Source organism: Fomitiporia mediterranea (assembly GCF_000271605.1).
Source record: "Fomitiporia mediterranea MF3/22 unplaced genomic scaffold FOMMEscaffold_5, whole genome shotgun sequence".
Lineage (NCBI taxonomy): Eukaryota > Fungi > Basidiomycota > Agaricomycetes > Hymenochaetales > Hymenochaetaceae > Fomitiporia > Fomitiporia mediterranea.
The window spans coordinates 2,479,603-2,505,540 of NW_006760390.1; the positions used below are offsets into that span (position 1 = coordinate 2,479,603).

The following is a 25,938-nucleotide window of genomic DNA, read 5'->3' on the forward strand; positions in this document are numbered from 1 at the left end:
CTTGGTGTAGATATACCCCATTTATAACCAATCCCCTTTGCATACCGTTTTCATTGTATATACATACTTTCTATCTACAAAAATAAAATAAATAAAAATCTATCCATACTTCCTCACATGTTATTAATATTTTTAAATGAGCTGGGTAGGAAGACCGCTACAATGCTAGCGACTCGAACTCGAATTCGCGTTCGCCATAGCGTATAAAGCATCTCTGTCCCCACTTTGGTCAACAAGGGATTTTAGGAAGCCGCCTTCTTTCTTTAACAGGTTTGAGGGTGTGTCGAACTCGACGAGTCGGCCTGCGTCGAGCACCATCTGAGAAAGTACCGGTGAAGTCATTTTAGTTCCAGAGTTGAGATTAATGAGTGGAAAGGGTATGTATGTATGTGTTCAGAAACGCACGATTTTATCCGAATCCATGATGGTCTTTAGTCGATGCGCGACAGTGATAAGGGTCACGTCCCCGCCGAGTTCGTTACGCAATGAGCTTTGGATGACAGAATCTGTTTTGTTGTCGATATAGGATGTTGCTATTACGAAGAAAAGAATGAAGCATTTCATATATCAGAATACATCCATCGCCCATCTCTCCTTAGTTCTTACCTTCGTCAAGGATGAGCAATTTACTACGCCGGACGATAGCTCGGGCAAGGGCGATAATCTGTCTCTGCCCAACGGACAAGTTCGATCCACCTGCAGCGATTTGCGTGTCCAGGTTTATCCTGTTTTCCTCGTCGACGTTGCTCTGTAAAGTGAAGAGTCCCGCGGAACGTAGGGCGTCATTCAGAGTGGCGTCGTCGTTTTCGTCGAATGGGTCTAGGTTGTGGCGGAGACTCCCGCTGAGCAGCTCCGGCTACGGAAAATCGAAGCGCATTAGTAAATAAATCGGTACATAGGATTGGTGGCGTCGATATACGCACTGTTTGTGGGATGATCGTGATACTGCGACGTAGAACGTCTAGGTTTATATCGTTCGTGGCTATATTGTCGTAATAGACATTTCCTTCTGTGGGAATGCATCTCAGAAGCGAGAGCGTCAGTGAACTCTGGGAAAATATGTCGGTGTTAATCATTGAGCACAGTGAAAAGAATAAGAGGACAGCACCTTCCCGCTCCCAGTCCGACCAACTTCACAATTTCGCCTTAGCATTGCGTACTTCGGAATGAAGACTACCACTTACCAACTCCCACTCGTTCACCAGCCTTAATCTCAAAAGAGATATCATACAAGACTTTCGGTCCATCACGGGAATAGCGAGCCGAAAGCTTGTCAACGACAATCTTACCAGAGGAAGGCCAGTAAGCGGGCGGAACACCGTCCGGAGCTGGCTTCGTTTCCTGCTCAATTTCAATGTAGCCTTGTATACGCTCCAGGCTGCCAAGGAGATGCGTGAATAGAAATCTAGAGCGATGGTTCTTTCCTTACCTGTTACCTGTAGTTATGTCAGCTCTTTAGATTCAAATTCAGGTTTGAAGAGGAACATACCTGCAACTTCAAATTGGTTGAGGATTCTCACCCACCAAAGAATAAGAGAGCTGAATGCAACTGTGAGCAGGAAATGATGTTTAGCGCGTACTCCGGCATAAGTAAATACGTGATTCATACCTGCCATGTTCAGCGAGAAACCGGTATTGCTAGCAGAACCAAGCTGTTTGCCGTACACCAGGTACGCAGCCAAACCAGATGCAAACAAGCCACCCAGCGTGTCTATACGAATACAAACCCATCTATGCACTCAAAATCAGCGGCGGTTGAGCAGAGTGGAAGGCGCTAACGGACCTATTGAGGTTATAAAACGTCCTTGCAGAGCGGACATATCTGTCGATACGTGCCAGAGTCTCCGACTTAAACATGTCTTGTGCGCCAAAAGCCCGTATAGAAACAAGACCTGTAACAGCTGCTCCAAAATGACTCAAGACTGGAGATTTCGCATTAGACATCTCGCGTTTCACAGACAGCTGCGCTTTGATGTAGATCTGTCCAAACCAGCTTCCTAAAGCACCAACAACGATCCCTGGTACGATGAAAATCGGTGTCATATAGACTACAGCTGCGAGTCGGATCAGAAGCGTAATTGTGAGTTCTATTACCCAGCCTAGATGTTGAGATACCGTTCCGTCGACTGGTCAAATGAAATATGATATAATTAGAATACGTTAAGGGGAGGGACAGTTTGCACACCTGCGCTGATATCTTGTGTACACCTGGCGACAATACGTCCAGATGGAGTGGAATCCAGCCAACTAATTTTATGATAAATATTGGCTAGCTTATCGGGTCGAAGCGGCTTACCGAAGTGTAGTTCCTATTGGACACGAGCTCGTTAAGATAAATCGTCTCCCGTATATCTAGCTGTGAAGAACAAACCTGTTATTGCCGCGATGAGTTGTTCATGGATTGTCTTCGACGCTTTGATACTCCCGAATATCTGAAGGAAAAACCAATGAAGGCCAATGAAAGGATAGCGATGAACTGCACGCACATATAGGACGTAGCCAATGAAGTACATAATTACTCCGAATAACAGGATGCTGGTGAAGACGGTTAAATGACTGAACCAAAAGTCGTAAGTTTGGATCAATTTCTTCAATAATTTACAACGCACTATGGGACGGAAACCTCTGATGCAGGATGATCCTCATATTGTGATGCCCAGTACCCCAGATACCATGTCTGTATAACGCTTGCAAAGTCTACCACAAACATGGAGGATAGGAAACAGAACCAGAACAGAGGACCACCGAGGTTGAAGAGATAAAGTTTGACTATTGAAATGAATGTGCTCAATTGGGCTTCAACGGCTGTAAGAAAGCAAAAAACACTCACTGGCCGGCCAACTGACATGGCCTTCCGCTATTTCTTCGGCAACTACGAGTTTGCCGTCTGACTTCTTGACCTCCTCACCCTTGACGTCGTCATCTGTCGACGCTTCCTCCCCTTTCTTAATAGCAGCCTCCGATTTTTCGATCTCGTCTTGCATTTCCTTGTCAGTCGCCATTGCCTCGGCAACAGATCCTTGATTCGCGACGCGTCCGTCCGTTCCAAGGGAAACGACATAAGAAGCAATGGGACTAGTTCCAACAAAGGACAAAGGTCACAGAAGTTTACGGATGCGTAATGTGCGTTTAAGCAAAGTAAGCACGACGTAACGATTAGATCTGAGTGTTAATGAGAATGAATTACACCACGTACCTGGCCATAACTACGTTATGTGTCTGGTAATGAACCAGTGATTTCAGACTGAATACCACGAAACAACGAAGATGAGTCACATACAACAAGCAACACGGTACGCCCACGAACAAGGTCGCCGTTGAAGCACTTTTCCACAACCCAGCGGGACGTATGTACATCAAGTGCCGCAAGGACATCGTCCAGTAGCAGAATGTCAGCACTGGAGTAAACAGCTCGTGCAAGGGTAATCCGTGCCTTGCCTCGTGTTAGTAACAACTTGCTGCAGAAATAGTCTAATTTTACCTTCTGACCACCACTAGAATCGAACAAGGGGTATCAATCAGCTACAGTCACCATGATTAACCGCAACTACCAACCTCAGCGTTAACCCCTTTTCTCCCACTTCTGTTTGATCGCCAGCGTCGAAAAGGGTCAAATCTCGCTCTAGTCCGCACTGGTAAATAACTAAGAAGAATTTAAGTTTTGCAGGTGTTACATGAATTGATGTCCATCGTACCCTTCTTATATCGCTCCTCATCGTACGGCGACCCGAACAATATATTGTCCCGAATTGTCTCATTTTGTACCCACGATTCCTGAGCAGCATACGCAACACCCTTGTCGCGAGGAAGATTATACCAAGAAGTAGGGCCAGAGGGAAGGGAGTGCATTTCACCTTCCAGTCTTGTCAACATGCAAATCGCTAAATGGCTTTGATGATAGCACTTACCGAGCAAAGCCATCAATAACGATGTCTTTCCGGATCCAGTTGGTCCAATGATCAAGTTCAATCCGCCTCGTTTGAATATAACCTCGCCATCAAGTGTCAGACGGAATCTACGCCGTGATGGCGTAAGTGAGCCATCGACATTCGACCAGACAAATGCAGCATCGCAAAAGCCTATGACGTCGGGGTCTTTCGGTGCAGCAGAGAATTCTTCAATTTGCTCGGTTCTTTCCTTATTTTCAACCTGGAACTCGTCCAGGAGCTCCGTGTCACTCAAATATTCAGTCACGCGATCGAGAGAGACCTTCGCTAGGATCAGAGTCAGCTTCATCAATAAGCTTTAACTTAGACCAGAGGATACCTTGGATGCAAGCAGGGACCATGAAGAAGATGAGATGGAGCTGGTCGCGGAGCATGTCAAAGACTAAGTCGAGTATTAATACAGATCTTCGAAACTTGTAATAATACCTACCTGCCATTGACGAGAAGACGGTAGAGGCTACAGAACGTGTTACTCGGCTGTTCGTTGCAAATTAATAAAAACTGATAATGTGGACAGTGCTTACCCGTTAACTGCTGTTTCATAATAAGCGTCTAAAGAAATGTCAGCAGACGGTCTGGTCTTATGCAGATGTTGAATTCAGAGATCTCTTACATAGGTGATGAACGTTGCAATCATAGTCAGTATAGGAATCACAAAACTACAGCAAGAATGTTAGTAGAGCTCCGAATGAACGAAAGTCACGTACTTGAGTGTTCCGTTAGATATGTCAAGGAATTGCCTCTTTTTAATTAACTTAAGCTCATCGTCACGTTTCTCAGCGATCGACTTGTTCATTTTGGGCTCCCAACCAAACAGTTTGATCATCCGAATAACGTTCATTGCTGTAAAATATTTTCGAGTGTGTCAGAAGGGGTAATGCAGGAAGAGTGACTCGGAATAGACTTACTCTCTGTAACAGTCTGCACTCTCGCGTCGGTCTAACGTTCTTTCATGAGTACAAACAAGGTCAAGTAAATGATGGCGCCACTGACCTTTTTCATCCTCTCTATCTGTACTGTTTGGGTCAACTTGGCAACGTACCCGGGGATCGGGAAAAGGAGGACCATAACAACCAGGCCGACGAAAGCGCTGTCAACAATTTAAGTCCAGGCATGAAAGAAGCTCAACTTCTATCGCATACCTCCAGCCAAGAATTATGTACAGAAAGACAATACCGATCGCGACCAGTAAAGGCGATTGAACAACTGCAGTATGTGGCTATTAGCTAGAAACATGCTGGCTGATAATCTAGACTTTGCCGCACCTAGCATGATGAAATCCCGGCCCTCAACAATGTTCTGCAGGTCCGTTGTTATCAGATTATTAAGCTTCCCAACAAGGTTGCTAGTGCTGCTCGTGCTCTTCGTGGCTGGAGCGTTGGGGTCTGTAGATGTAGGTGAAGTCTTTCTCTTTCCTTTGCCAGCGTCCGATTCTACGCTCGCAATGCTTGGTGGCACCTCACTTCCATTGCCGTTGAGAGTAGTCCCTTCAGCGGTTACATCGGAATCGGCAATGGAGGCGGTATCGGGTGTCGTCGTTGCGGTAGAAGGGCGTGAGCTGCTTTGACCTTCAGACGTCTGGGCTTTCATGCGGATACGTAGGGCATGCTCGAAGACTAGTTGTGTAATGATACCTTCGGTGCGCACAAGTGTTCCGGTCTGCGCATCGGTAAAGCGCATCAGTGAAGACTATTCCTGAAGTGCATATCTAGATGACTCACTGTGAGAAAGATGTACCATTGCATCGCGATTGAACCTATGACAGGGCCGAAGAAAAGCCAAGATACCCATAACCTATGTTACGCGTCAATTTCTGACCGATATACTCTTCAAGCCTTGCGCAATACATACCAGGGACGAACAACCGCATTAGAACCACCGTCTTCCAGATATCTATAAGGTTCATGATGAGAATAGCACGAATGCGCCTAACACATTACGACATGCCTAAGAAGCCTATTGATTCCAATCGGACTAGCATACAGAGTGAGTACTTTAATGATGGTCATCAGGGATATTCCGATGTATTCGCCACCTAAGACAAAGTAAGCCAATAATCGACGTCTTGCTTACTGGACTTACGGAAGACCCTCATAAGACTAAAGAAGAGGTGCTCCTTCCTTGCGCCAGAAAAGTGATCAAGATACTTGAAACTACGCTTCCGAAGGTTCTTCGCACGATCATAATCGGCCAGAGGAGGGAATTGGCTTGCAGGGAGATGGGGGATGCGATATGCTTTGAAGATAACAGGGTCGAGGAACGAATACAGAACGAGCGAGAGTAATGGCGTCGTCTGTTCCGGATTTGGCTCTTTGGCGGGATCCTAAGGATTGCCATTAGATATCCAAAGTCGAGTAGATTACGTTAAGAATCAACAGACCTTTGGGTCGAAAGGGACATACGGCCTAGGAATCAAAAGGGGGATACCAATCGCGGTCAGCGTGAGGAGGACAAATTTCGGCCACAGCAGCTTATCTCCTATGTCGGCAGGCCGGAGAGTATAAGTCATGAGCGGCCAGAAGTCACGGTATGCAAAGACCGCCCAAGTAAAGAGTAGGAGAGAAACGAGGTGGAAATTCGCAGTTTTCGCCCAGCGACGGCTCACGGCGACAGATACCAAGGCAAGGAATGATGCATACGTCTACAGCAACATGAGTGTCTTGACTGATTGGAGTTTATGATGATTAAACCTACATAAGCCAAACATAGAGCGACCTGCAGCCATTCCGCCTCTGTAAACTCGTCAGAAGCACGCGCATGCTTTTTCTTCTTTTTCTTCTTTTTCAAAGCATCAAGAAAGCTACTCTCCCGGCCTTGTTCATCAATGATCAGAGTCGCAATGGTGAACCCAACGAGAGCCAGGCAACCAACTAAACGAAGGACCTTGTACGCAAATATAACGGGACCACCCTTTGCATTGACATGAAGTTTTATATCTGCCAAAACACCGTTATGTTGCAGAGCTTCCTGGGAAACAGCATCATTTGTCTCTTGGGCGTTTGGCACATTCCGGTTCGGATACAGACGTGGCAAGAGCGACTGGACTGGCTTGGAAACTGAGATGCCATAGAGGAGAAGTACAACGACGGACAAAATGGCAAAGTATGCTGGAAACAGAAGGGTATCTTTCCATATCCTACAACATATTCGATCGTTCGAAGCTCAGAACCAGCAATGGATAAAGAATGAACGACACGAGACTTACGGATGGTGCGGCTTGCTGAGCAGCACGGACGGTGCGTCCGGATGGATCACGACCTGTCCAGTATAGGCGTCCATGATATGGCGCCTTAAGGAGAGATGACGCGTCAGACGAGAGTCAAAGAAAGGACATTCGCATAGGGCGGAGGCAGCGTCGCTCGACAGAGTCCCAAAAAGTCGCCACGCAGATCTCCCCAGTCCAGTTCTCTCCCGGCTCGACAACCGATTGGTTCGGGTTCCTTCCCACTCGCCTTTATTGAGCCGGTTTACCAGTCCGCTCCCACGTGAATCACGAATAATATACTGTTACTTACTTTGTTATTTCGATGTGTAAAGAGACAAATTCAACTTCGGCCGTTGCGACGTCGTAGTACATTATTTATAGCAACATAGCAATCCTGGCATGCATATATATAAAATATAATGAAGCACCCCCGTGTTCCTGAAACCGAGAGCACGTCACGTGCTGTCCGAAAGAGGATATCACACAGAATCATCCACTCTCAGTTCGTTCGTCCAACTTCTACTTGTATCCTCCATGTCCTCCCCGTCCGAGAGCGCGTCGACACCGCGTGTGTCGACAAGTGACAAGCCTCAACAGGGTCCGATTGCGATCTTCGAACACCATCTCAGATATCTGCAAGACTCGTACCTTAGTTTCTTTCAGGAGAGGTTTGTCATATGCTCGTTGGTCGGGATTTCTTTCAAGTCCACTCATGTCTCGTATTTCAGAGCGAAGATCGAGGAATCCTAGTGAGTTCTTGGCTGCCGAACCCATCATCCGCGCAGCGACTTAGTCCTCGTAGTGTCGACTCGCTGTTGCGCTTACACAAGAAGACAAAAACTATAGACATTTACCTCGATCATGCTACAGAACCGAGTACAGTCCGTCAAGTCTGGTCGGAAATTCGAGACGGTTTGGAAAGGGGTAAGCCATGCGATCATGACACTCATGTTATTTGCTCATATCTATGACGTTGCTTCTATGCTTCAGAGGCGCAATGCAGGATGGCGTTCATCTCAGCCTTGACCGTAGACGTCATCAATCCCATCTCGGCTCTCAAGGTCCGTTTTCCAATGCATAGCATGTAATCAATCCATTTAAATGCTTTGGTGTAGGAAACACAAGATCGAACCCGAAAGCGTATTAAGGATGATCTCAAGGAGTCTGCCGCAGCTCATCAGGATTACGCCGAGAATGTCCTTCCACGACTCAAGCGTACCTACTTCAAGAAATGCCAGGAGGTCGAGGTATGCCTCTGTCAATTGAGTTGAATAAAGCTGTGACGAACTCTATTAGGATAACAAATTGAATGCACTGTCTCCAACAAATACCGGAACCACGGAGGCATCGGTAGCCCTAAGCCCCACTAGGTCAAATCCCAACACGAGTCCGGTGGTCACCAATCCTCAGCCACTTCGGCCACTTTCACGCCGTGCATCCGGTCATCAGCCCCGGAACCGCTCGCCTTCGGCATCAAATCCATTGCATGACCTTGCTAATCAAGGTTAGCAGAGAATCTTAACCAAATGCCATTCTTCAGCATACCTGATGAACTCTATAGGCAAGAGGCAGTTGAATCAACTGATGACGTTCCTTGATAATAAAGGAGGATCTCTCAAAGAAGGGGTTTCGGGTAGTAAGGGCGACATGGCTGTGCGATCAGTGCGGGCGAAACGTGAAGCAGACGAAGCGGGTACGACGGTTATACCAATTGGGTGGATTTTCAAACTCTGACGAGCATTAATGATCAGACAAGGAATACAGGAAGGGCGTTCATTGGCTTGAAACTCTCCGACTTCGTCGTTCCAAGATTCTGGAAGGAGCCTTTCAGGTAAGTTAAAGCACCCATGATCGATACGATGTTCACTGCATACTCATGGAATTGGGACAGAGCTTGGAGCTATTCATTGATGAGGCTGCTACTCAGTTGAAGACTGTCCTAGAGAAATACACAGCTAATGCACTGTAAGTCATGTCGTTCGTCCCGTCTCACGTCAATTAACCCAACTTTAGCGCGACGAGCACCACTGTCTCCCACCTCGCCTCCCATGCACAGGGTTACGTATCGCATATCTCACCGCAGAAAGAGGTTTCGTCCTTGGCGACAATAAAATCGCGGTATATCAAGCAAACGATGCCGAGGCGAACATTATACACGAATTATTACGTTGGGGACTGCAATGACCTCATCTTCGGCGTCAGCTTGGTGGATTATGCCACATCTCGCGGCCTTCAGGAAGGTGAAGTCCCGAAACTAGTGCATCTATGTATCGCAGAGGTCGACAAACGGGGTCTAAATGCCGAAGGGATCTATCGGGTATGATTCACCTTTGAACGATATCAAATATTACTTAACATCCGCGCCAGGTATCGGGCCGACATGCTGTTGTCCAAGAGGTAAATAGTATTTTATCATGTCTCATCTTCCGACCCTGAGGTCTATCACAAGATGATACACAAACTGGAGAGAGATGAAAAAAATTTCCAATTCTACCCCTCCGATGATATATTTGTAGTAGCGGCTCTTTTGAAGGTATGCTAATCATCTACCGTAATCGTACATGTCTGAGCCCCTCGTAGCAATACCTGCGTGAACTCCCGGAACCGCTCTTCAAATTCGCCTTGGAGGATAGGATCAAACATACAGAAGGTCTAGGTGAGCCAACCAACACGACTCAACCACCTTTTTACTGAACTTGAGCTTCGCAGAGGAGCATGTGCAAAATAATTTCCTCTTCCTTCGTGGGAAGTTGCGCAGACTCCCGGCTGTTCACCAAGCGACATTCAAGGCACTCATAGAACATCTTGCCCGTGTGGCTGCTAATAGCGAACGGAATAAGATGGATCCAAAGAATTTGGCTATCATTTTCGGCGGTGTAGTCTTTGGTGAAGACGAGATCTCGAAAAGTACTGATCTCTTGTCGATGCAAAGCTGGAAGGTACAGTCGTTACTTTCACGCGTCCACTGCTTTATGCCGTTCATTGACAATCGTAACATAGGACTCGTTAATGGAGGATATGATTGTCCATGCGAACCTCCTATTCGACGACAAAGGTATAAGTGCTTCGCCATCGAAACCTCCACGAGCACCTCCGTCACAATCTCCCTCACCACCTCCAAACATGCCAGGTCCCCTTCCGCCTGCTCGTAGCGAAACGTCTACGGCAGATAGTGACTACGGGGCTTCTTACACTCAGATATCACATGCCTTGTTGGAGCCACAGAGGCCGGAAACAGAGTCTCCGTCAGCATCAACGCAGGACTTCACACCGACCTTGCCTGCTCGTCCAGGCAACAGTATCCACCCTTCACATCGCTCTGCCAATCAATCGCGAAGTACCGAGTCGGAAACAGATGACGAGGTTGCACCACCACTTCCTCCACGCCCGCCAAAGTTGGAGGCACGAGCAATGCACGCGTCGGAGAGCTCAGTTTCCGGCTCACAGGCCTCCCCTCTATCTGAACGGCCGGACGAATCAGTCGCAGGGACTACGTTAACTTCGCCTGACGTGGCTCCCAGCTCGCCGTCACCAGTCCGCTCTCCGCTTGTTCTGCATAGCGACAGCAACGAGGAAAGCCTACCTGAGCATCAATCACAGCCTCCACGAGGCTCTCATGAATCGGCGCGGCGCTCTCATGAACGTACTTCAAGCTCGCAATGAAATCACAGACATCACATGAACGAACTAATGACTTTCTGTTTCTACTGCTTGTACTTCTTTTCACAATTCCTCTATGTTTCCATTTCTTTATACTTTAGGCGGTGACTTAGTTATGGATTTTTGTTGTTATAATGCAGATTCGAGTAACGCGAACAAGCTGGAGCCGTACACTACCTATGACACCTTCTTTCGTCTGTTTCTGTATTAAGAGGATACCTGTGTTTGTGGCGCCCTATTACCCAGTTGATTGATTAGTTGTAGCAGAATAAGTTTTTCGAACAATAGTAGCCTCTTACACCAATTTCTATACAGTACACAAATGCACTTGTAATTTCTCTTTCTTAAATCCTTGTTCGATGTTACACCTGAACGGACAATCCGAAGTATTTGTATTTTAAATGAACTAGAATGGAGTAGGGGGCTAGTGTGAGATCCTGAGTGGAGTGTGCTGTAATTTACAGAATGCACGGGCTACTGAGATGTGATGTCTAGCTAGGTAATGCTACATTATTGCAAGGGAATGAATAAAATAAACTACGATTCATTATCATTACGTCTTGCCACGTCATTATTCCCTCTTAGCCACCTCCTCGCGAGTGGCCGTTCCCCACCAAGAAAGAAATTGAGAACACTACACAGTAAAAGTATACCCGCTCCGTAGGCGAGAAGAATATGCCACCCCCTCTTTGCGTGTGAATAAACTAGTCCGGCTATGATGGGACCAACTAAAAAGATAGGGAGAAGATTAGTCAGAAAGGTGCAAAGGAATAGTTACTATAAAATCAATTCTACCTGCTGAACCGAGTCCGTACGTCAGGTTAAAGAACCCATAAACATGTGCGACTAGATGCCTAGTTAGCTAAGCAGCGAACAGTAGGATTTGGATGCACTTACAACCAATGCCATCCACTCGTCTTACAACAGATGCAAGTTCCGCTATCAGAGGAGAGACAAGACCCGACAGCGTAAACACTAGATTTAAACGTTCAGCGCAATCCTAAAGTCAAATAACAGGGTACAATAACTCACTGCCCATAGCGAGACATACGATGAAAAACGCAAGGTGACCCTTGATAATTAGGAGTATATACCAAGGAACCGTCAAAATGAGACACAAGAGAGTGATCCATTCCGTTCCAAACCGATCAGATATGTAACCTGAAATAGGCGAAGCTGACAGGAAGATATCAACTGCAGTTGCACGTAACGGGCAATCGCTACCTACCAAAAATAGCGGCGGCTGCGCTCGCGAGGATGACCAGACCAACTCTTGTCGAGTCGAAATCGTAGACATCTTGCAATCGTAGTGCAAGCGTTGGTTCAAGACCGGTAAACACAATCCTTCAATGCAAAGTTAACACTTTTGGAGGAAGCCACGACAAGCCACAAGATCTCTTACGCGTAAACTAGCACGGTGGTGATCGCAACCATCGTTCGTCGAGATTTGAGCATGAACTTCCAGACCTGACACTCCGATAGTTTGAGGGGCGGGTTATTGATAGAAGGAGCCTTGGCATCATTCGTCTCTTTCTTCTGAAGCTCTTTGGAACCCTCCCCTTCTGGCTTACCAGCAGGATATCCAATTGCGGGTGCTGTGATTTCGAAGTCAGGAACAAGTTTCAAACATTGCGGAAAATGGTACTTTGCGCGGGGGATCCCTCAACAGGTTCTTCGAGACTTGCTGCAACACGTTCAACAGGATCGTGACCCCACTTCAGCGCGTCTTGCCTTTCGATGAGTAATATTCGCCCGAACAAGTCGCCTGCCGTGAGGATGATTCCAAATATGAAAGGGGCACGAAATCCGAAGTGATCATAAAGAACGCCTGCCACTGGTGGCGACGCCAAAGCCCTAGACGAATAAAACTACGTCATTCGCAAAGACATAGCAAGACATATGACTGACCCTATCGGCATACCAGCCATCGCCCAGCCGAGTTGCTCTACAAATGGATCGGGTAAGATAACTCTTTATATCCCCAATAAAGGCGTTAACAAAGCAACTTACGCCCGACCTTTGCCTCGGGGACACAATCTGCCCTAGAAAATACATAGTAGACCGCAGCGTTAGATACAGGTACAAAGACTTGTACAGCGCACTGACAGTAACGCAAGACCAACGACCCAGACGACGGCAGAACTAATTCCCTGTAGACCTCTCGCAACAATCATCACCGCATAGTTAGGAGCCTCCATGAACATAACCAGAAAACCCATAAGACTAATAAGGCCCCATATTAATGGCGAGCGCCTCGTGTGGTACTTCTCAGACAACCAAGAAAAGATAGGGGAGACTGAGAATAGGGTGGTGAAATCAGTATCAAAGGTGAGCCTGTCCTAGAATTGAGAAGAGAACACACAAATAACTAAAGTCACAGACTACATAAAAAATCATTAAAGAGCGTGCTTGTGAAGAAAGAGAGCGTACATAAGCTAGAAGCAAGTATGCCACCTTGGCCGAAACGTGATGGAATCCGAGCTTCTCGAGTTGGAAAGGAAGGACTGGAATAACGAGGGCGTAAACCATTACATCAACTGTTATCCCTGCATTGTGTACTGAGTCACAAAGGCTAATGATGCACAGCAAACATGCCTACCGTATCCGACAACTGCATGAAAAGCAACTCAGTGTCATAATCCCCATATTAAAAGGAATTTCTTACTCAAAGTGGTGAACCAGACAGAGGAACGCCATTTCAATCCCCAGGGTTTGTTTTGTCTTGAAGGTAACTCAAGCATTAACGAGTGGATAACTAGGTAATCGTCCAAGATGCAGATAAGGCTAGGGAATCAAGGCTTAAGCGGGAACAGGCCAGCCATCTTTGGACATTCCGTCGAAATTTAAACTGCCCGCAAAACTAGCCAGCCCTCTGGACATCCGAAACATCGCGTGAAACAGAAGACGTCTGGATCGATCGTATTGGCGGAAAAAGTCGGTTAGTAATAATCTATTACTAATAGACATAGGTAATGGGTAACTTTCCCAATGGTGTAGGACCACTGTAGGAATGGACCACAATATTACTCTAATTCGATTTAAAGATATTTTTACAGCTTTTATACAGCTCACCGTGTTCTTAGGCCCATCCTTACTCAATAAATTCTGCCTAGTCCAACATCAGTCCGAGACATTGCAGTGCCCAGACCCCAAATAGCCAAGACTATAACTATTATGTAACTATTGCCACTTCTGCGTAAACAGAACAAAACAACAATGCTCAGTGGCCAAGTCAAACGCCTACGTGAACTAAGTTGACCCATCTCTCAGTTTGAAATACCCTTTCGTGCCTTCAACCTAGTAGCACTTTGCAAAGTCCTTCAGCTGTCTGCTTACACTTTGTGTCGCCGTCGTTGCAATCCTTCATATACTCATAAATAGTTTTTCGTCCATTCGATTTTTTGCATTAATGAGTACACCGAACGCTTGTGCTAGTCCGAAGTCACCTATCTTTACTTCTCCTTTCTGTCTATCATCTTCAACGGTGTAGTCTTTGGTGAAGATGACATCTCGAAAAGCACTGATCTCTTATCGATGCAAAGTTGGAAGGTATGATCTTGTTATTCTCAGAGTCTTTGATGCTGCTGCTTATGTCGTTCATCGATAATTATAATATAGGACTCGTTAATGGAAGACATGATCGTTCATGCGAACCTCCTATTCAACGACAAAGGTACAAGTCGCCATCGAAACCTTCATGAGTACCTCTGTCACAGTATCCTTCACTGCCTCTAAGGATGCAAGATCCTCTCCCTCCCGCTCGAAGTGAATCTTCCACGACAGACAGTGATATACGGTGCCTCTTACACGCAGATATCTCATGCCTTACTGGAGCCACAGAGGCCAGAAACAGGGTCTCCGTCGACACGGGACTTCACACCGACCTTGCCCACTCGTCCAGGTAACAGTATTCACCCTTCGCACAGCTCTGCAAATCAGTCGCGGACTACGGAGTCAGAAACAGATGACGAGATCGCACCACCACTTCCTCCTCGCCCGACGAGGTTGGAGGCACGAGTAATGCATGCTTCAGAGAGCTCTGTCTCTGGTTCACAGTCTTCTCTATCGGAACGGCCGGAGGAGTCAGTCGCAGGAACTGCGTTAACTTCTCCTGATGCGACTCCTAGCTCACCGTCACCTGTTCACTCTCCGCCTGTTTTGCATAGCGACAATTACCCGGAAAGCCTATCTGAGCATCAGCCTCAGCCCTCTCGATGCTCTCGTGAATCTAGGCGGCGTCCTCATGAGCGTACTTCTAGCTCACAATGAAATCACAGACTTCTCATATACGAACTAATGGCTTTCCTTTTTTACTGGTTGTACTTCTTTCCCCGTTTTCCGTTTCCGTTTCCGTTTCCGTTTCCCTTTATTCTTTTCATTTCTTTTCCCTTAAACTTCAGGCGATGACTTAGTTATGGACTTTTCTTATTATAATGCAGATTTGAGTAACGTGGACATGCTGGAGCTGTGCCTATGGCACCATTCTTCTTCCGTTTCTGTATTAGGAGGATACCCGTAGTTGTGCGCCCAATTACACGAATGTACTTGTAATTCCTTTGAAATTCTTTAAATATTGCACATTAACAGACAATCCAAAGTCTTTATCTTGTAAAAAACTTGGAGTAGGGGTTAGCATGAAGTCCTGAGTGGAGTGTGTGCGACAAATCTACAGAATGCAAGAACTACTGAGATGGGGTTCTAGCTACGTAATGCCACATTATTAGCACATTGACATCCAATCCAAAGTTTATAGTAACTTAAACAAAGTAGAACAGAGCAGGGATAGTGTGAAGTCATGAGTAGAGAATGTACTGCGAGCCTACAAAATACAGGAGCTGTTGGGGTGGCCATCTAGTTAGGTAATGCTACGAATGCATAGGAATGAAATTCAATTATGACTATCAGGTCAGGTTGCATTATTATTTCCTCTAAACCACCTCCTCGCAAGTGGACGCTCCCCACCAAAGAAGAAATTGAGAATACTACACAAAAGGAGCAATCCCGATCCATAGGCGAGAAGAATTTGCCACCCCTTCTTTGAGTGTGAGTAAACTAGTCCAGCTATGATCGGACCAACTAGCAAGATAGGAAGAAATTCAGAATGGCACACAAGATAGCCACGGTAGAATCAATAGTACCTGCTGAACCGAGTCCATACGCCAGGTTAAAGAACCCATAAACATGTGCAACTAGAAGAAATGCCCAGTCAGTCAAGTGATGGACAATAGGCTTTGGATACACTCACAACCAACGCCATCTACTTGTCTCACAACAGACGCCAGTTCTGCCATAAGAGGAGTGACAAGACCTGACAATGCAAACACTGGATTCAAACGTTCAAACGATCCTGAGGACATAAAACATGTTACAACAACTCACTGCCAACTGCGAGGCAGACGATGAAGAACGCAAGGTGACCCTTGATCACTAGGAGCATATACCAAGGAATCGTTAAAAGGATGCATAAAATAGTGATCCATTCCGTTCCAAAACGATCAGATAGGTATCCGGAAATAGGCGAAGCTGACAGGAAGATTAAAACGACAATTGCACGCCACAGACATTCACTGCTTACCAAAGATAGCGGCGGCTGCGCTCGCAAGGTCGACCAGACCAACTTTTGTCGCGTTGAAGTCATAGACATGCTGCAATCGCAGTGCCAACGTCGGTTCAAGTCCGGCGAACACAATCCTTCAATGGAACATTAACACTAATGAAGAAAGCAATGACAAACTCATAAAATCCTTACCCGTACACCAGCACAGTGGTGATCGCAACCATCGTCCGCTGAGATTTGAGCATGAATTTCCAGACTTGAAACTCTGATAACTTAAGGGATGGGTTGTTGTTAGAAGAATCTTTGATATCGTTTCCCTCTTTCTTTTGAGTCCTCTCGGAACCCTCCCCCTCTGATTTATCAGCGTGATATCCAGTCTCAGGTGCTGCGGGTTCGAAGTCAGTTATAAGCATCAAATACTGCGAAAAATGGTACTTGGGGCGGGGGGCCCTTCAACAGGTTCTTCGAGACTTGCAGAAGCAAGTTCGGCGGGATCGTAACTCCATTTCAGCGCATCTTTCCTTTCGATGAGTAGTAATCGCCCGATTAAGTCACCTCCTGTGAGGATGATCCCAAAGACGAAAGGGGCGCGAAATCCGAAGCGGTCATAAAGCACGCCTGCAACGGGTGGAGCGACCAAAGCCCTATATGAACAAAACTACGTCATTCGCAAAAACTACATGCGGAGACAGATAACTGACCCTATTGGCATACCAGACATCGCCCAGCCGAGTTGTTCTGCAGTTGGATTGTGTAAGTAAACGTATTTGTATGCCCAAGAGACGCATTACAAAGCAACTTACGCCCAACCTTTGCATCGGGAACACAGTCCGCCCTAGGAATCACGAGGTAGATCTCAACATTAGTCACATATATGGAGACTTGTACCGCGCTCTTACAGTAATGCGAGGCCAACAACCCAAACGACGGCAGAACTAATTCCCTGTAGACCTCTCGCAACAATCATCACCGCATAATTAGGAGCCTCCATGAACATAACCAGAAAACCCATAAGACTGATAAGGCCCCATATTAATGGCGAGCGTCTCGTGCGGTACTTCTCAGACAACCAAGAAAAAAGAGGAGAGACTAAGGATAGGGTGGTGAAGTCAGTATCGAAGGTAATCCCGTCCTAGTGCGAGAAAGGGAACACACAAATGACTAAAGTCACGGACTACACAGCGGCCTATCAACGAGCGCAGATATTTGAGAACTAAAAAAGGGGACATACAAATGCCAGCAGCAAGTATGCCACCAGCGCTGAAACATGATGGAATCCGAGCTTCTCAAGTTGGAAAGGAAGGACTGGAATAACGAGGGCGTAAACCATTACATCAACTGTTATACCTGCATTGTGATATAAGTCCCAAAGATCTATGGGAGCACAACAAGCTTGCGTACCGTATCCGACAACTGCACGAAAGGGATCTCAGTGTCAAAAAGCCCACATTAAAAGAATTTGAGTACTCAATGTGGCAAACCAGACAGAGGAACGCCATTTCAATCCTCTGGGCTTGCTTTGTCTAGAAGGTAACCCAAACATTTCTTAACGAGTGAATAACCAGGAAGTCGTTCAACAGGAATCAAGTCCAGGGAAGCTTCAGACGAGGAACATCCCAGCCCTCTTTGTACATAAAGTCAAATGTGAAACGAAACCCATAACTAGCCGGTCCTCTGGGCATGCGAAACACCGCGTGAAACAGAAGAAGTCTGGATCAATTGTATTGGCAGAAAAGTCAGGTTAGTAACAACTTATTACTAATAGGTGATGCTAACGGATAACATTTCCCCTTACACAATGTAAATGGACTAGAATATTACTCTAAATTTAAAATGGTATACAAACAGCTTGCAATTGTTCCTAGGCCCGTCCTTATTCTTAGTATGTTAATTTAATAATAAATCTTGCCTGGTGCCCAGACTCTAATTGTAACAGTGGATCTGTAGTCACTTCTGTATAAACAAACAGAACAATACTTACTACTACAGGAATTATCAGGTAAACACTTTTGGATTTGTATGTGCTTTCTGCAATTTTCTCTCATACAGTCAAGAGCCAGTCTAGATTAAGTTGACCTATCTCTCAGTTTAAATACTCTCTCATACTTTCAGTCTAAAAGTTACTTTGTAAAGTCTGTTAACTGTTTACTTACACTTTGTCTTACTATTATTATAATTCTACTCTATAAAAAAAGCTCTAATTTAGTACATTAGAGTTCTTAAACTGTTTATACTATTCAAATTGAGTAAATAGACTTTTGTAAAATTATTCAGTATTAAGTAAATATTTGTATACACTTAATTCTAGTAATACACAAAATTGAGTCAGACTGAGTTAGAAGGACTTTTAGTCTGATTTATAACTTAACTCAGACTAGAATTTTTTTAATGTTCTGACTGTTAAGAGAAACACTATACTTTAAACTAATAGTATACTTAAACTGTAAATTGTATTTACAGTTCTCAATTCTACTATATTCTCTAGCTACTAAAGACAGGATTTATACAGAGAGTATAGAAAGAAAGTAAGAAGAATTAAAAATTTATAAAAGAACTAGTATAAACTACTTGTTTTTAAATATTAGTTTTAAAGAATAAAGAGTTATAAAGACAAATAATAAAACTAAAGTAAAAAAGGATAAAGGAAAAGATTAAGAATAAGTATATATATATAAAGTAAGTAAAGACTTATTAAACAACTCTATATACTTTGTTTAAAGAGAAAAAGAGTATTAGAAAGATTTTGGATTCAAAAATAAGAATGTAGAAAATAAAAGAAGGAATTTTTAAGTATAAAGTAATAACAATTAAGAAAGTGTATAAGTAGAGAAATACACAATATAAAATAGAAGGAAAAGAAAAGTTAAGATTATATATAGTAAGGTTCTTAAATATAACTAAAAGAATATAGAAAGAATCTTTACAGAACTTACAAAATATATAGTATTTTAAACTATTAGAGTCTAAATTACAAAAGTAAAACAAAGAAAATATGTTAGAGAAAAATAAAGGTAACTTATAATAGTACACTTTAAAAATCTAATTTATTTATAAAGAAAATAAAAGTAATATAAACTAAATTATAATCTTACTCTCTTCTTTATATTAAGTATTCTAGGTAATGTTAGAACTGTAGGATTGGACCTATTTTATTTTCTTTATATTTCTGTCAGTTTTGTGAAAAACTAATATTACTACTAGATTTTCATAATCCTTAACATCTTATCTATTGTTCTACAAAGTTTCATAAAGATTGTCTTAGTATTAAGTACAGGAGAGAGCTATAGAGACACAAGGTAGTGTATACAATTATAATACAGCTAATCCATTTCTTACCTAATATAGTAACTTGTGTCTCTTTTGTATAATAGTCTTTTAACCTATATTCTCTGATACACAACACTCTGTTAATTCTTTCTAGCCTCTGATACACCTGTTGGCTTTACAATATTTGTCCTTATTATTTCTTTGATCTTATTCTCAAGTTTCATTCCTTACTTTACTCTTATTATTTAGTTATTATAAAAAGCAGTTTGTAAATATAGTAGTTCTTTAGTTTTTTGACTCTTCTTATATTCCTACTTGTTCTCTTAGTATAAATCCTAGCTAGTAACTTTAGGAATATAGTTGGATTAAGGGCTACAAGTCTACATTTGTAGTTTGAGAGTACTATTAATCTAGAGAACACATCTTCTCTAACATAAGAGTTAAAAAACTAATCTCTACCTTAATACTACTCTTAGTCCAAGCTACTACTTAATCAATACCCTCTTAGTCTGAGTTACTACTTAACTTTCCTCTCTATCCAATCCTACTCTCCTTTGAGTCTAAACTACTGTTTGATTCATTTCTACACATAGTTAGAACTATTACTTGACTTTTCCTAACTCAAACTACTACTCAGTTACTCCTCCTACTCAATCTACTCAATCTACCCAATCTGCCCAATCTAAGCTACTACTCAATTAGTTTGCTTAAGTTAAGCTACTACTTGTTTAAGTATTCCTTACTTTCTTTATAAACATACTTTTTACTTTCTTAAAAAACTATTAAACTGATTTACTATTCTATTAATTTTATATTGTCTCTTACTCATTTGTTACTTTATTTTCTATTATTTTATACTCTACTCTCAAGGTTGAATCACTACTATCCTTCACTCTCTTTTACTCTTTTAAGTTTGTGTATTGTCTTTACAATTTACATAGTTACACTCTTTTCTAAATACTTTTTAACTTACTACTTGTAAAACTCAATCTCTAGCCTTTGTTTACTAGTTTGCTAGAGTCTCTCTCAAGTAGTAACACTTTTAGGAACCTTACAGTCTGAAAGTCTAGTATTGTCTTACAGTTATTTAGTATTATTAAATAAGAGTCACTAGATTGTACTTAGAACAAAGTGTATATAAGTAGTTTAAAAGTTTTAAAACTAAAAGATTAAAGTTGTCTAAGTAGTAAACTAGTATTAGTAACAGTGTAGGGAGGACCTAAAGGCTTAGTAAGGGGACCTAGGCTACAACTATCCTACACAACAGAAATACAGGACACAAACACTAGAACATAGTTAGAACTTGTAGAACAGGTAGAAAGAGGGAGTAAGACAAGTGTAGAGTATATAGAGTAAGTCTAAGAGTACAGGACTATCTAGAGTAAACAAGATTAAGACTACAGGACTAGTCTGATCTTGTATACTTATATATACTAAACTATACAAGAGTACTCAGAGAATAGTGAGCTATTAAGAATGAAAGAAAAGAAGGTCAAAGATAAAAGTACAAAGAATAAAGGGGTGGACAAAGGAACAGAATAATAAAGTAAAGAGGGGTAGTAGTAAGAATTATAGAGAGAGTTAGTCTATATATAGTCTATAGACAGTACTCCTAAGGGACAGAAGTCTTAAGTTCTAGTACAGAAGAGTACAGAACCTGTAGAACTAAGACTATAAGAGTAAAGAATTATAATATTACCCTCTCTCTAAAACTAATTATTCTGATTAGTAAACATTAAACTTAGTTAGTAGCTTAGACATAAGTTAGAATAGTAGGGTTTGAAAATCTGTAAGGTAAAGTTGGTACAGAGTACTCAGATAAAGTTGATAAAAGTCTTAGATTACCTTAGTAGTATGAGTAAGATTCTTAGTAAGTTTCTAAGTGTGTTCTTCAACTAAGTACTCTTTCTAGTAGATAAGAAATTTGAGCTTTCTATATACTAGCTTAGTATCTACTACATACTCTACTTTATATTCTGGTTCAGAACTGACAAGTTCTAGTAAAGACAGTAGAGGCCTTTGTTGTGAAGGAAAACTTAAGTTATAGTACTAAGATAACAGAACCTTGTTAAACACTAAGTGTATGTACTTTCAGATTGTTAGAAGTTAGAGTTTATAGACTAAGGTACTAACCTTCTTCTTAATGACAAAGGGTTCAAAGTGCTTGTTGTCCAACTTCTTTATTAGACAATCTGTAGTCAGATTAGTAGCTTCTAGTATAACTTTATTACTAGACTAGTACTCCTTAACTGTAAACCTCTTCTAGTTGTAGTTCTACTTTATAACCTGTACTACCTTCTCTAAAAGAGCTTGTACATTCTCCCTAGTCTTACACATCTGTTCTACAAAGTCTGTTACAGATTCAGAACTACTGTTCTAGCTTAGAACTGTCTTCTAATACAAATATCTCTTATAATTGAGGAAGAACAGAGACTGTCCTGTTGTAGAGTGTTACTAGTTATTGTACACAAATTCTGCCAGAGCTAACTACTCAGACTAATCCAACTACTAATAATTAATGAACATCTGAAGGTAGAGCTCAATCTTCTAATTAACTTACTTAGTTTAACTATTAGTTTGTAAGTAATATATAGTAAAAGAGTTCCCTTAAATTCTGAGAAGTGTGTACAAGTCCTATATGAATTTCAACTTGAATTACAGTCTACAATCATGAATGAGCTTCTAAGAGAGTCTGTACAACTGGAAAACATGATTCTAATAAATACACACTATACTTTTAGAAGTAAGTTCTATTTAGGTCAGAACTGTATAGACTTACTTAAAGAATTAGTTAATAATTATACAGATAGTATTATAACCCTAAGACTCAGGTAGCTTACTAATCAGGTCTACTAAGACTTCTTCCTAAGAGTGATCTAGAATCTAATATAAATATAGAAGAGTCTGAACCCTTGTCTAGTAGGCTTTAGTCTGTTAGTATATATTATAACTACTTACATACTTTAGAATTTCCCTCTACATTCTTAGCTACTAGTAGTTCTGAGTAATAAGTTCCTACATTTTGTATTAGTCTAAATGTCTTACAGTCAGATTGTTATAATAAGCTTAGACAATGTCCTCTTACAGTTTCTAATCCTTCAGAATGTACAGTTAGCCTTTCTAGTAAACCTGTCTATCCTTATCCTCCTTCTAGTCTTTAGCCTACTTCTCTAACTACTTTACTACAATCTGGTCCTGTGTGTGTCTCAGAGTTTACTATATACAGGTAACAAAGTCAACATCCTTGGATTCAAGTTGGATCTCTTAGATTGTCTCAGATGTAAAACAGGAATTGTTAAGAAGAACAAGATTTTTGTTATTATTCTCCCTCCTTTTATAACCTACTTGTTTTGAGAGTAAATCAGCTTTTGTCATTTGTTTTCTAGGTTTATAAGTTAGTACAAAGTCATAGTCTTACAGTTCTAGCATTTAGTAGGCCTAACAGTAGTTGAGCTTCTAGAGCACCTAGAAGTATTAGAGATTAAAGTGATCACTCTAAATCTTAAACTTCTGTATAGTACTAAGGAGATATTAATACTACTTCTCTAGAGAACAGACAATTGTAAAGAGTTTCTTATTGTAAATAGAGTAGTTCTATTCTGTTACAGAGAGGGATTCTAATCAGAATACTATTAGGTACTACTTTCTGTTAATAAACTAGAACAGTACTACTTTATTTACAAAGTTGAAAGAGTTAGCTTTAACTTAGAACTTGTCTACAACTGTCAGAACTGTTAAAACAGACTTACTAGTAATAGTCTACTTAAGGGACTCAAACACAGACTGTTTCTGAGTATCCTATTACTATAGAGCATTCTTACTAGTAAGATTGTAAAGGGGTCAGACAATAGTACTAAAGTCTTAAATAAAGTATTAGTAGTAGTTTGTAAACTTAAGGAATACTTAGACTTGTTTCAGGTTCTAAAGTTGTAGCTAGTTTCAAACTATAGTTACTTTTACTAGATTCATACAGACCTCTCCTCTACTAATTACAAAGCTCAGATAATCTACTGACTCTTGTGTAAAAGAACACTTTACTTCTTAGAGAAACAGTTTATTATTTTAGAGCTACTATAAAACTACTTAGATTAGTTAGTAATAGTACTCAACTGTCTAGGTAAAGATTAGAATGTTGTCTAAATACATACTAACATACTCTAAGTTAATCAGATCTGTAAGGATGTGATTTATAAATGACTGAAACATTGTGAGCAAGTTAGTTAGTCTGAAGAATATTATAGTCAGTTTATATAATTTATAATTAGTTTAGAACACAGTCTTCTACTTATTTCTGTCTTAGATCTGAATATTATTATATCCTTATTAAATGTCTAACTTAGTAAAAACCCAGAATGTATGTGTCTTATTAATGAGCTCCTAGATTAGAGAGAGTAGGTACTTGTTTTTAACAGTACCCTTATTAAGGTAACAATAATCCTAGACTAGACAAAGCTTTCTATCTTTCTTTTTAACAAAGAAGAAAGGGGAGGCTATGAGAGACTTTAAGAGTTGGATCTAACTGTTCTAAAGATTTTCCTAAAGGAACTTGTCAAGTACTTCCTACTTGTCTCTATTAAGTAGGTAGACTTTACAATCCTTAGGTTGAAAACCCTTAGTTAACTCAATTATATAGTTCTAAAGACAATGTTTAGAAAGCTGGTTAAATTCCTCTTTACTAAAGACTTTGGAGAACTCTTAGACAAAGTCTGGCAGACTAGTCCTATGTGTGTTTTAGAGCTGAGTCATTCTGAGTAGGTTCTAGATTAGTTCTATCTTAGAAATTCTTTAAATTAATACTGTTCTGTCTTAGTTAGAGTATGTGTCTATATATCTATCCTAGTCAAAGAAGAACAACTAGTCACCTTCTTTAGAACTGTTAGTAGTATTAGAAACATTTGTATCTACTTAGAACAGTAGTGTAAGGTAGTTGTAAGACTTAGAACACTAATCAAATACAAGTGTCTACTCTAACTAGTTAATAGTAGAGTTGTAAGCTTTAAGCTATTCAAATCTAATAAAGATGTCTGTCTTTCTAAGGTTAGTAACTCTGAACTCAATACTTTCCTTATGATTCTAAATAGTTATCTGTAGTTGAACAAACTCAGTAATCTGACCATTCTGGTTCAGAGTTCTGTCTACATTGTATACTAGAATTAGAAGTAGAATGTATTAAGTAGGAAGGTAGTGTTCCTACACAAAGGCCTTATTAATGTATAAACTAGTGTACCTACTATCTACTAGAGTCATAGTTCAGATCTGAGAGTATTCTGAGAAGAGAGCTAAGAGGACAGAGACTCAGAGTTAGTGTTTAGAACATTCTTAAATAAATTACTACTTGTTTTAAAGAGAATGTACAGCTTGTACAGTCTTGTCATCTAAGAGAGTAAGTATATATACTAACATCTCCTTATTAACCTCTCTCTTTTAACAAGGACAGACTTATGTCCTCAACTGTAAACTCAGTTAAGACTATTCCTACTTAATACTATAAACAAACTACTAGGTAGTAAACAGAACTAGATAGTGTTCTAAATGTTCTGAGTTCTTAGAACACAGAGGTAACAGGTTAGATTGTGTAGATTTAGACTTGGATAAAGTACAAAGAGAAGAATCAAAAGAATCAAAAGAACTAAGAGAACTATCTACTTTTGTTTTTAACTTTTTCTTTATTAATAAATAATTTTCTTAGTTTACTTTTTCTACTTTATTTACTTCTAATCCTACAGTGTTTATTGAATCAAAAGTAACTGTTAAAAAATCCAAGTTATAGCTCTTTAGTACTATATTCACTATTAGGCCTCTACAAAATTCTAGAGTATATAGTTAGAGTTTAAGAGTTCTAAAGTAACTTTTAGATTTGTAGAGAGTACTTCTTACTACAAATCCTACTCATTACTTATTATTACTCTAATGACCTAACAAATATACTATTACTTCTGTAAACAGTCCTTAATTTAGTACTCTAACTTTCTGTAGACAAAGTATGTTTTTAGCTTTTAGACTCCTCTAATGTTTATTAGAATAGATTGATTGTAAATTACAGGTAGATTAATCTAGAGAATTAGAACTGTTAGAGTCAGACACATGTAAGAGTATTCTATACAGACTTAGTACATTTGAGCTATAGTCTAGTCAAAGGAGATAGTACAGGTCTTCTACTTAGTATAAGTAGTTAGTTCTAACATTACTCTAAGAATCTTATTAACTAGTTCTAAGTAGAGAGCTTTCTTAAGCATTCTAATAAGAACATTATTAAACCTGTTTGTAAATCCTGCCTTCTGAGCCAGAATATTAAACTCCTA

At 41.3% G+C, this 25,938-nt stretch overlaps 5 protein-coding genes across 5 annotated transcripts; 2 read left to right on the plus strand and 3 right to left on the minus strand.

Moving 5' to 3' along the window:
- Positions 1-20: 20 nt before the first annotated feature.
- On the minus strand, positions 21-7,286 carry FOMMEDRAFT_106872 (uncharacterized protein). Its single transcript, XM_007265811.1, has 37 exons — positions 7,153-7,286; positions 6,642-7,083; positions 6,328-6,588; positions 6,030-6,270; positions 5,895-5,982; positions 5,799-5,840; positions 5,669-5,741; positions 5,213-5,606; positions 5,090-5,153; positions 4,941-5,037; positions 4,856-4,886; positions 4,655-4,790; positions 4,561-4,606; positions 4,472-4,499; positions 4,378-4,404; positions 4,267-4,329; positions 3,909-4,214; positions 3,696-3,854; positions 3,556-3,643; positions 3,482-3,494; positions 3,281-3,433; positions 3,197-3,219; positions 2,831-3,075; positions 2,610-2,769; positions 2,487-2,556; positions 2,372-2,432; positions 2,297-2,309; positions 2,186-2,247; positions 1,784-2,126; positions 1,610-1,731; positions 1,486-1,549; positions 1,185-1,381; positions 1,109-1,131; positions 924-1,049; positions 607-856; positions 406-533; positions 21-318 (listed from the first exon to the last, which is right to left on the minus strand). The coding sequence occupies exons 1-37, from the start codon at positions 7,224-7,226 to the stop codon at positions 166-168; spliced, it is 4,866 nt and encodes a 1,621-aa protein (XP_007265873.1). The 5' UTR covers positions 7,227-7,286; the 3' UTR covers positions 21-165.
- Positions 7,287-7,686: 400 nt separating this feature from the next.
- On the plus strand, positions 7,687-11,116 carry FOMMEDRAFT_146262 (uncharacterized protein; the record flags this gene model as incomplete). The annotated part of the gene is made up of 15 exons (XM_007265812.1): positions 7,687-7,820; positions 7,881-7,901; positions 7,955-8,076; positions 8,143-8,213; positions 8,268-8,399; positions 8,449-8,656; positions 8,714-8,845; positions 8,904-8,983; positions 9,044-9,117; positions 9,166-9,469; positions 9,520-9,549; positions 9,602-9,685; positions 9,733-9,808; positions 9,862-10,091; positions 10,153-11,116. 15 exons carry the CDS (start codon positions 7,687-7,689, stop codon positions 10,813-10,815), a joined length of 2,361 nt encoding a protein of 786 aa, XP_007265874.1. The 3' UTR covers positions 10,816-11,116.
- A 233-nt stretch (positions 11,117-11,349) lies between these two features.
- Positions 11,350-13,341, minus strand: FOMMEDRAFT_133580 (MFS general substrate transporter; the record flags this gene model as incomplete). The annotated part of the gene is made up of 12 exons (XM_007265813.1): positions 11,350-11,540; positions 11,608-11,658; positions 11,710-11,787; positions 11,845-11,988; positions 12,041-12,156; positions 12,215-12,407; positions 12,458-12,666; positions 12,721-12,757; positions 12,823-12,854; positions 12,919-13,108; positions 13,175-13,193; positions 13,243-13,341. The coding sequence occupies 12 exons, from the start codon at positions 13,339-13,341 to the stop codon at positions 11,350-11,352; spliced, it is 1,359 nt and encodes a 452-aa protein (XP_007265875.1).
- Positions 13,342-14,221: 880 nt separating this feature from the next.
- Positions 14,222-15,109, plus strand: FOMMEDRAFT_155395 (uncharacterized protein; the record flags this gene model as incomplete). The annotated part of the gene is made up of 5 exons (XM_007265814.1): positions 14,222-14,246; positions 14,303-14,361; positions 14,431-14,485; positions 14,549-15,034; positions 15,090-15,109. The coding sequence occupies 5 exons, from the start codon at positions 14,222-14,224 to the stop codon at positions 15,107-15,109; spliced, it is 645 nt and encodes a 214-aa protein (XP_007265876.1).
- A 331-nt stretch (positions 15,110-15,440) lies between these two features.
- FOMMEDRAFT_19535 (MFS general substrate transporter) lies at positions 15,441-17,989 on the minus strand. Its single transcript, XM_007265815.1, has 14 exons — positions 17,837-17,989; positions 17,771-17,782; positions 17,601-17,716; positions 17,525-17,543; positions 17,269-17,458; positions 17,173-17,204; positions 17,071-17,107; positions 16,805-17,013; positions 16,562-16,754; positions 16,388-16,503; positions 16,192-16,335; positions 16,058-16,135; positions 15,951-16,001; positions 15,441-15,888 (listed from the first exon to the last, which is right to left on the minus strand). The coding sequence occupies exons 1-14, from the start codon at positions 17,910-17,912 to the stop codon at positions 15,719-15,721; spliced, it is 1,443 nt and encodes a 480-aa protein (XP_007265877.1). The 5' UTR covers positions 17,913-17,989; the 3' UTR covers positions 15,441-15,718.
- Between the last annotated feature and the right edge of the window lie 7,949 nt (positions 17,990-25,938).

Coding starts and splice junctions, on each gene's coding strand:
- FOMMEDRAFT_106872 (XM_007265811.1), bottom strand. CDS start 7,226: ATGGACGCCTATACTGGACAGGTCGTGATCCATCCGGACGCACCGTCC. Junction 4,330..4,377: donor CGTCTTCTCGTCAATGGCAG/GTAGGTATTATT, acceptor TACTCGACTTAG/TCTTTGACATGCTCCGCGAC. Junction 1,732..1,783: donor ACGTTTTATAACCTCAATAG/GTCCGTTAGCGC, acceptor TTGAGTGCATAG/ATGGGTTTGTATTCGTATAG.
- FOMMEDRAFT_19535 (XM_007265815.1), bottom strand. CDS start 17,912: ATGTTTGGGTTACCTTCTAGACAAAGCAAGCCCAGAGGATTGAAATGG. Junction 17,014..17,070: donor ATGTCTGGTATGCCAATAGG/GTCAGTTATCTG, acceptor TTGTTCATATAG/GGCTTTGGTCGCTCCACCCG. Junction 15,889..15,950: donor GTATGGACTCGGTTCAGCAG/GTACTATTGATT, acceptor CTATCTTGCTAG/TTGGTCCGATCATAGCTGGA.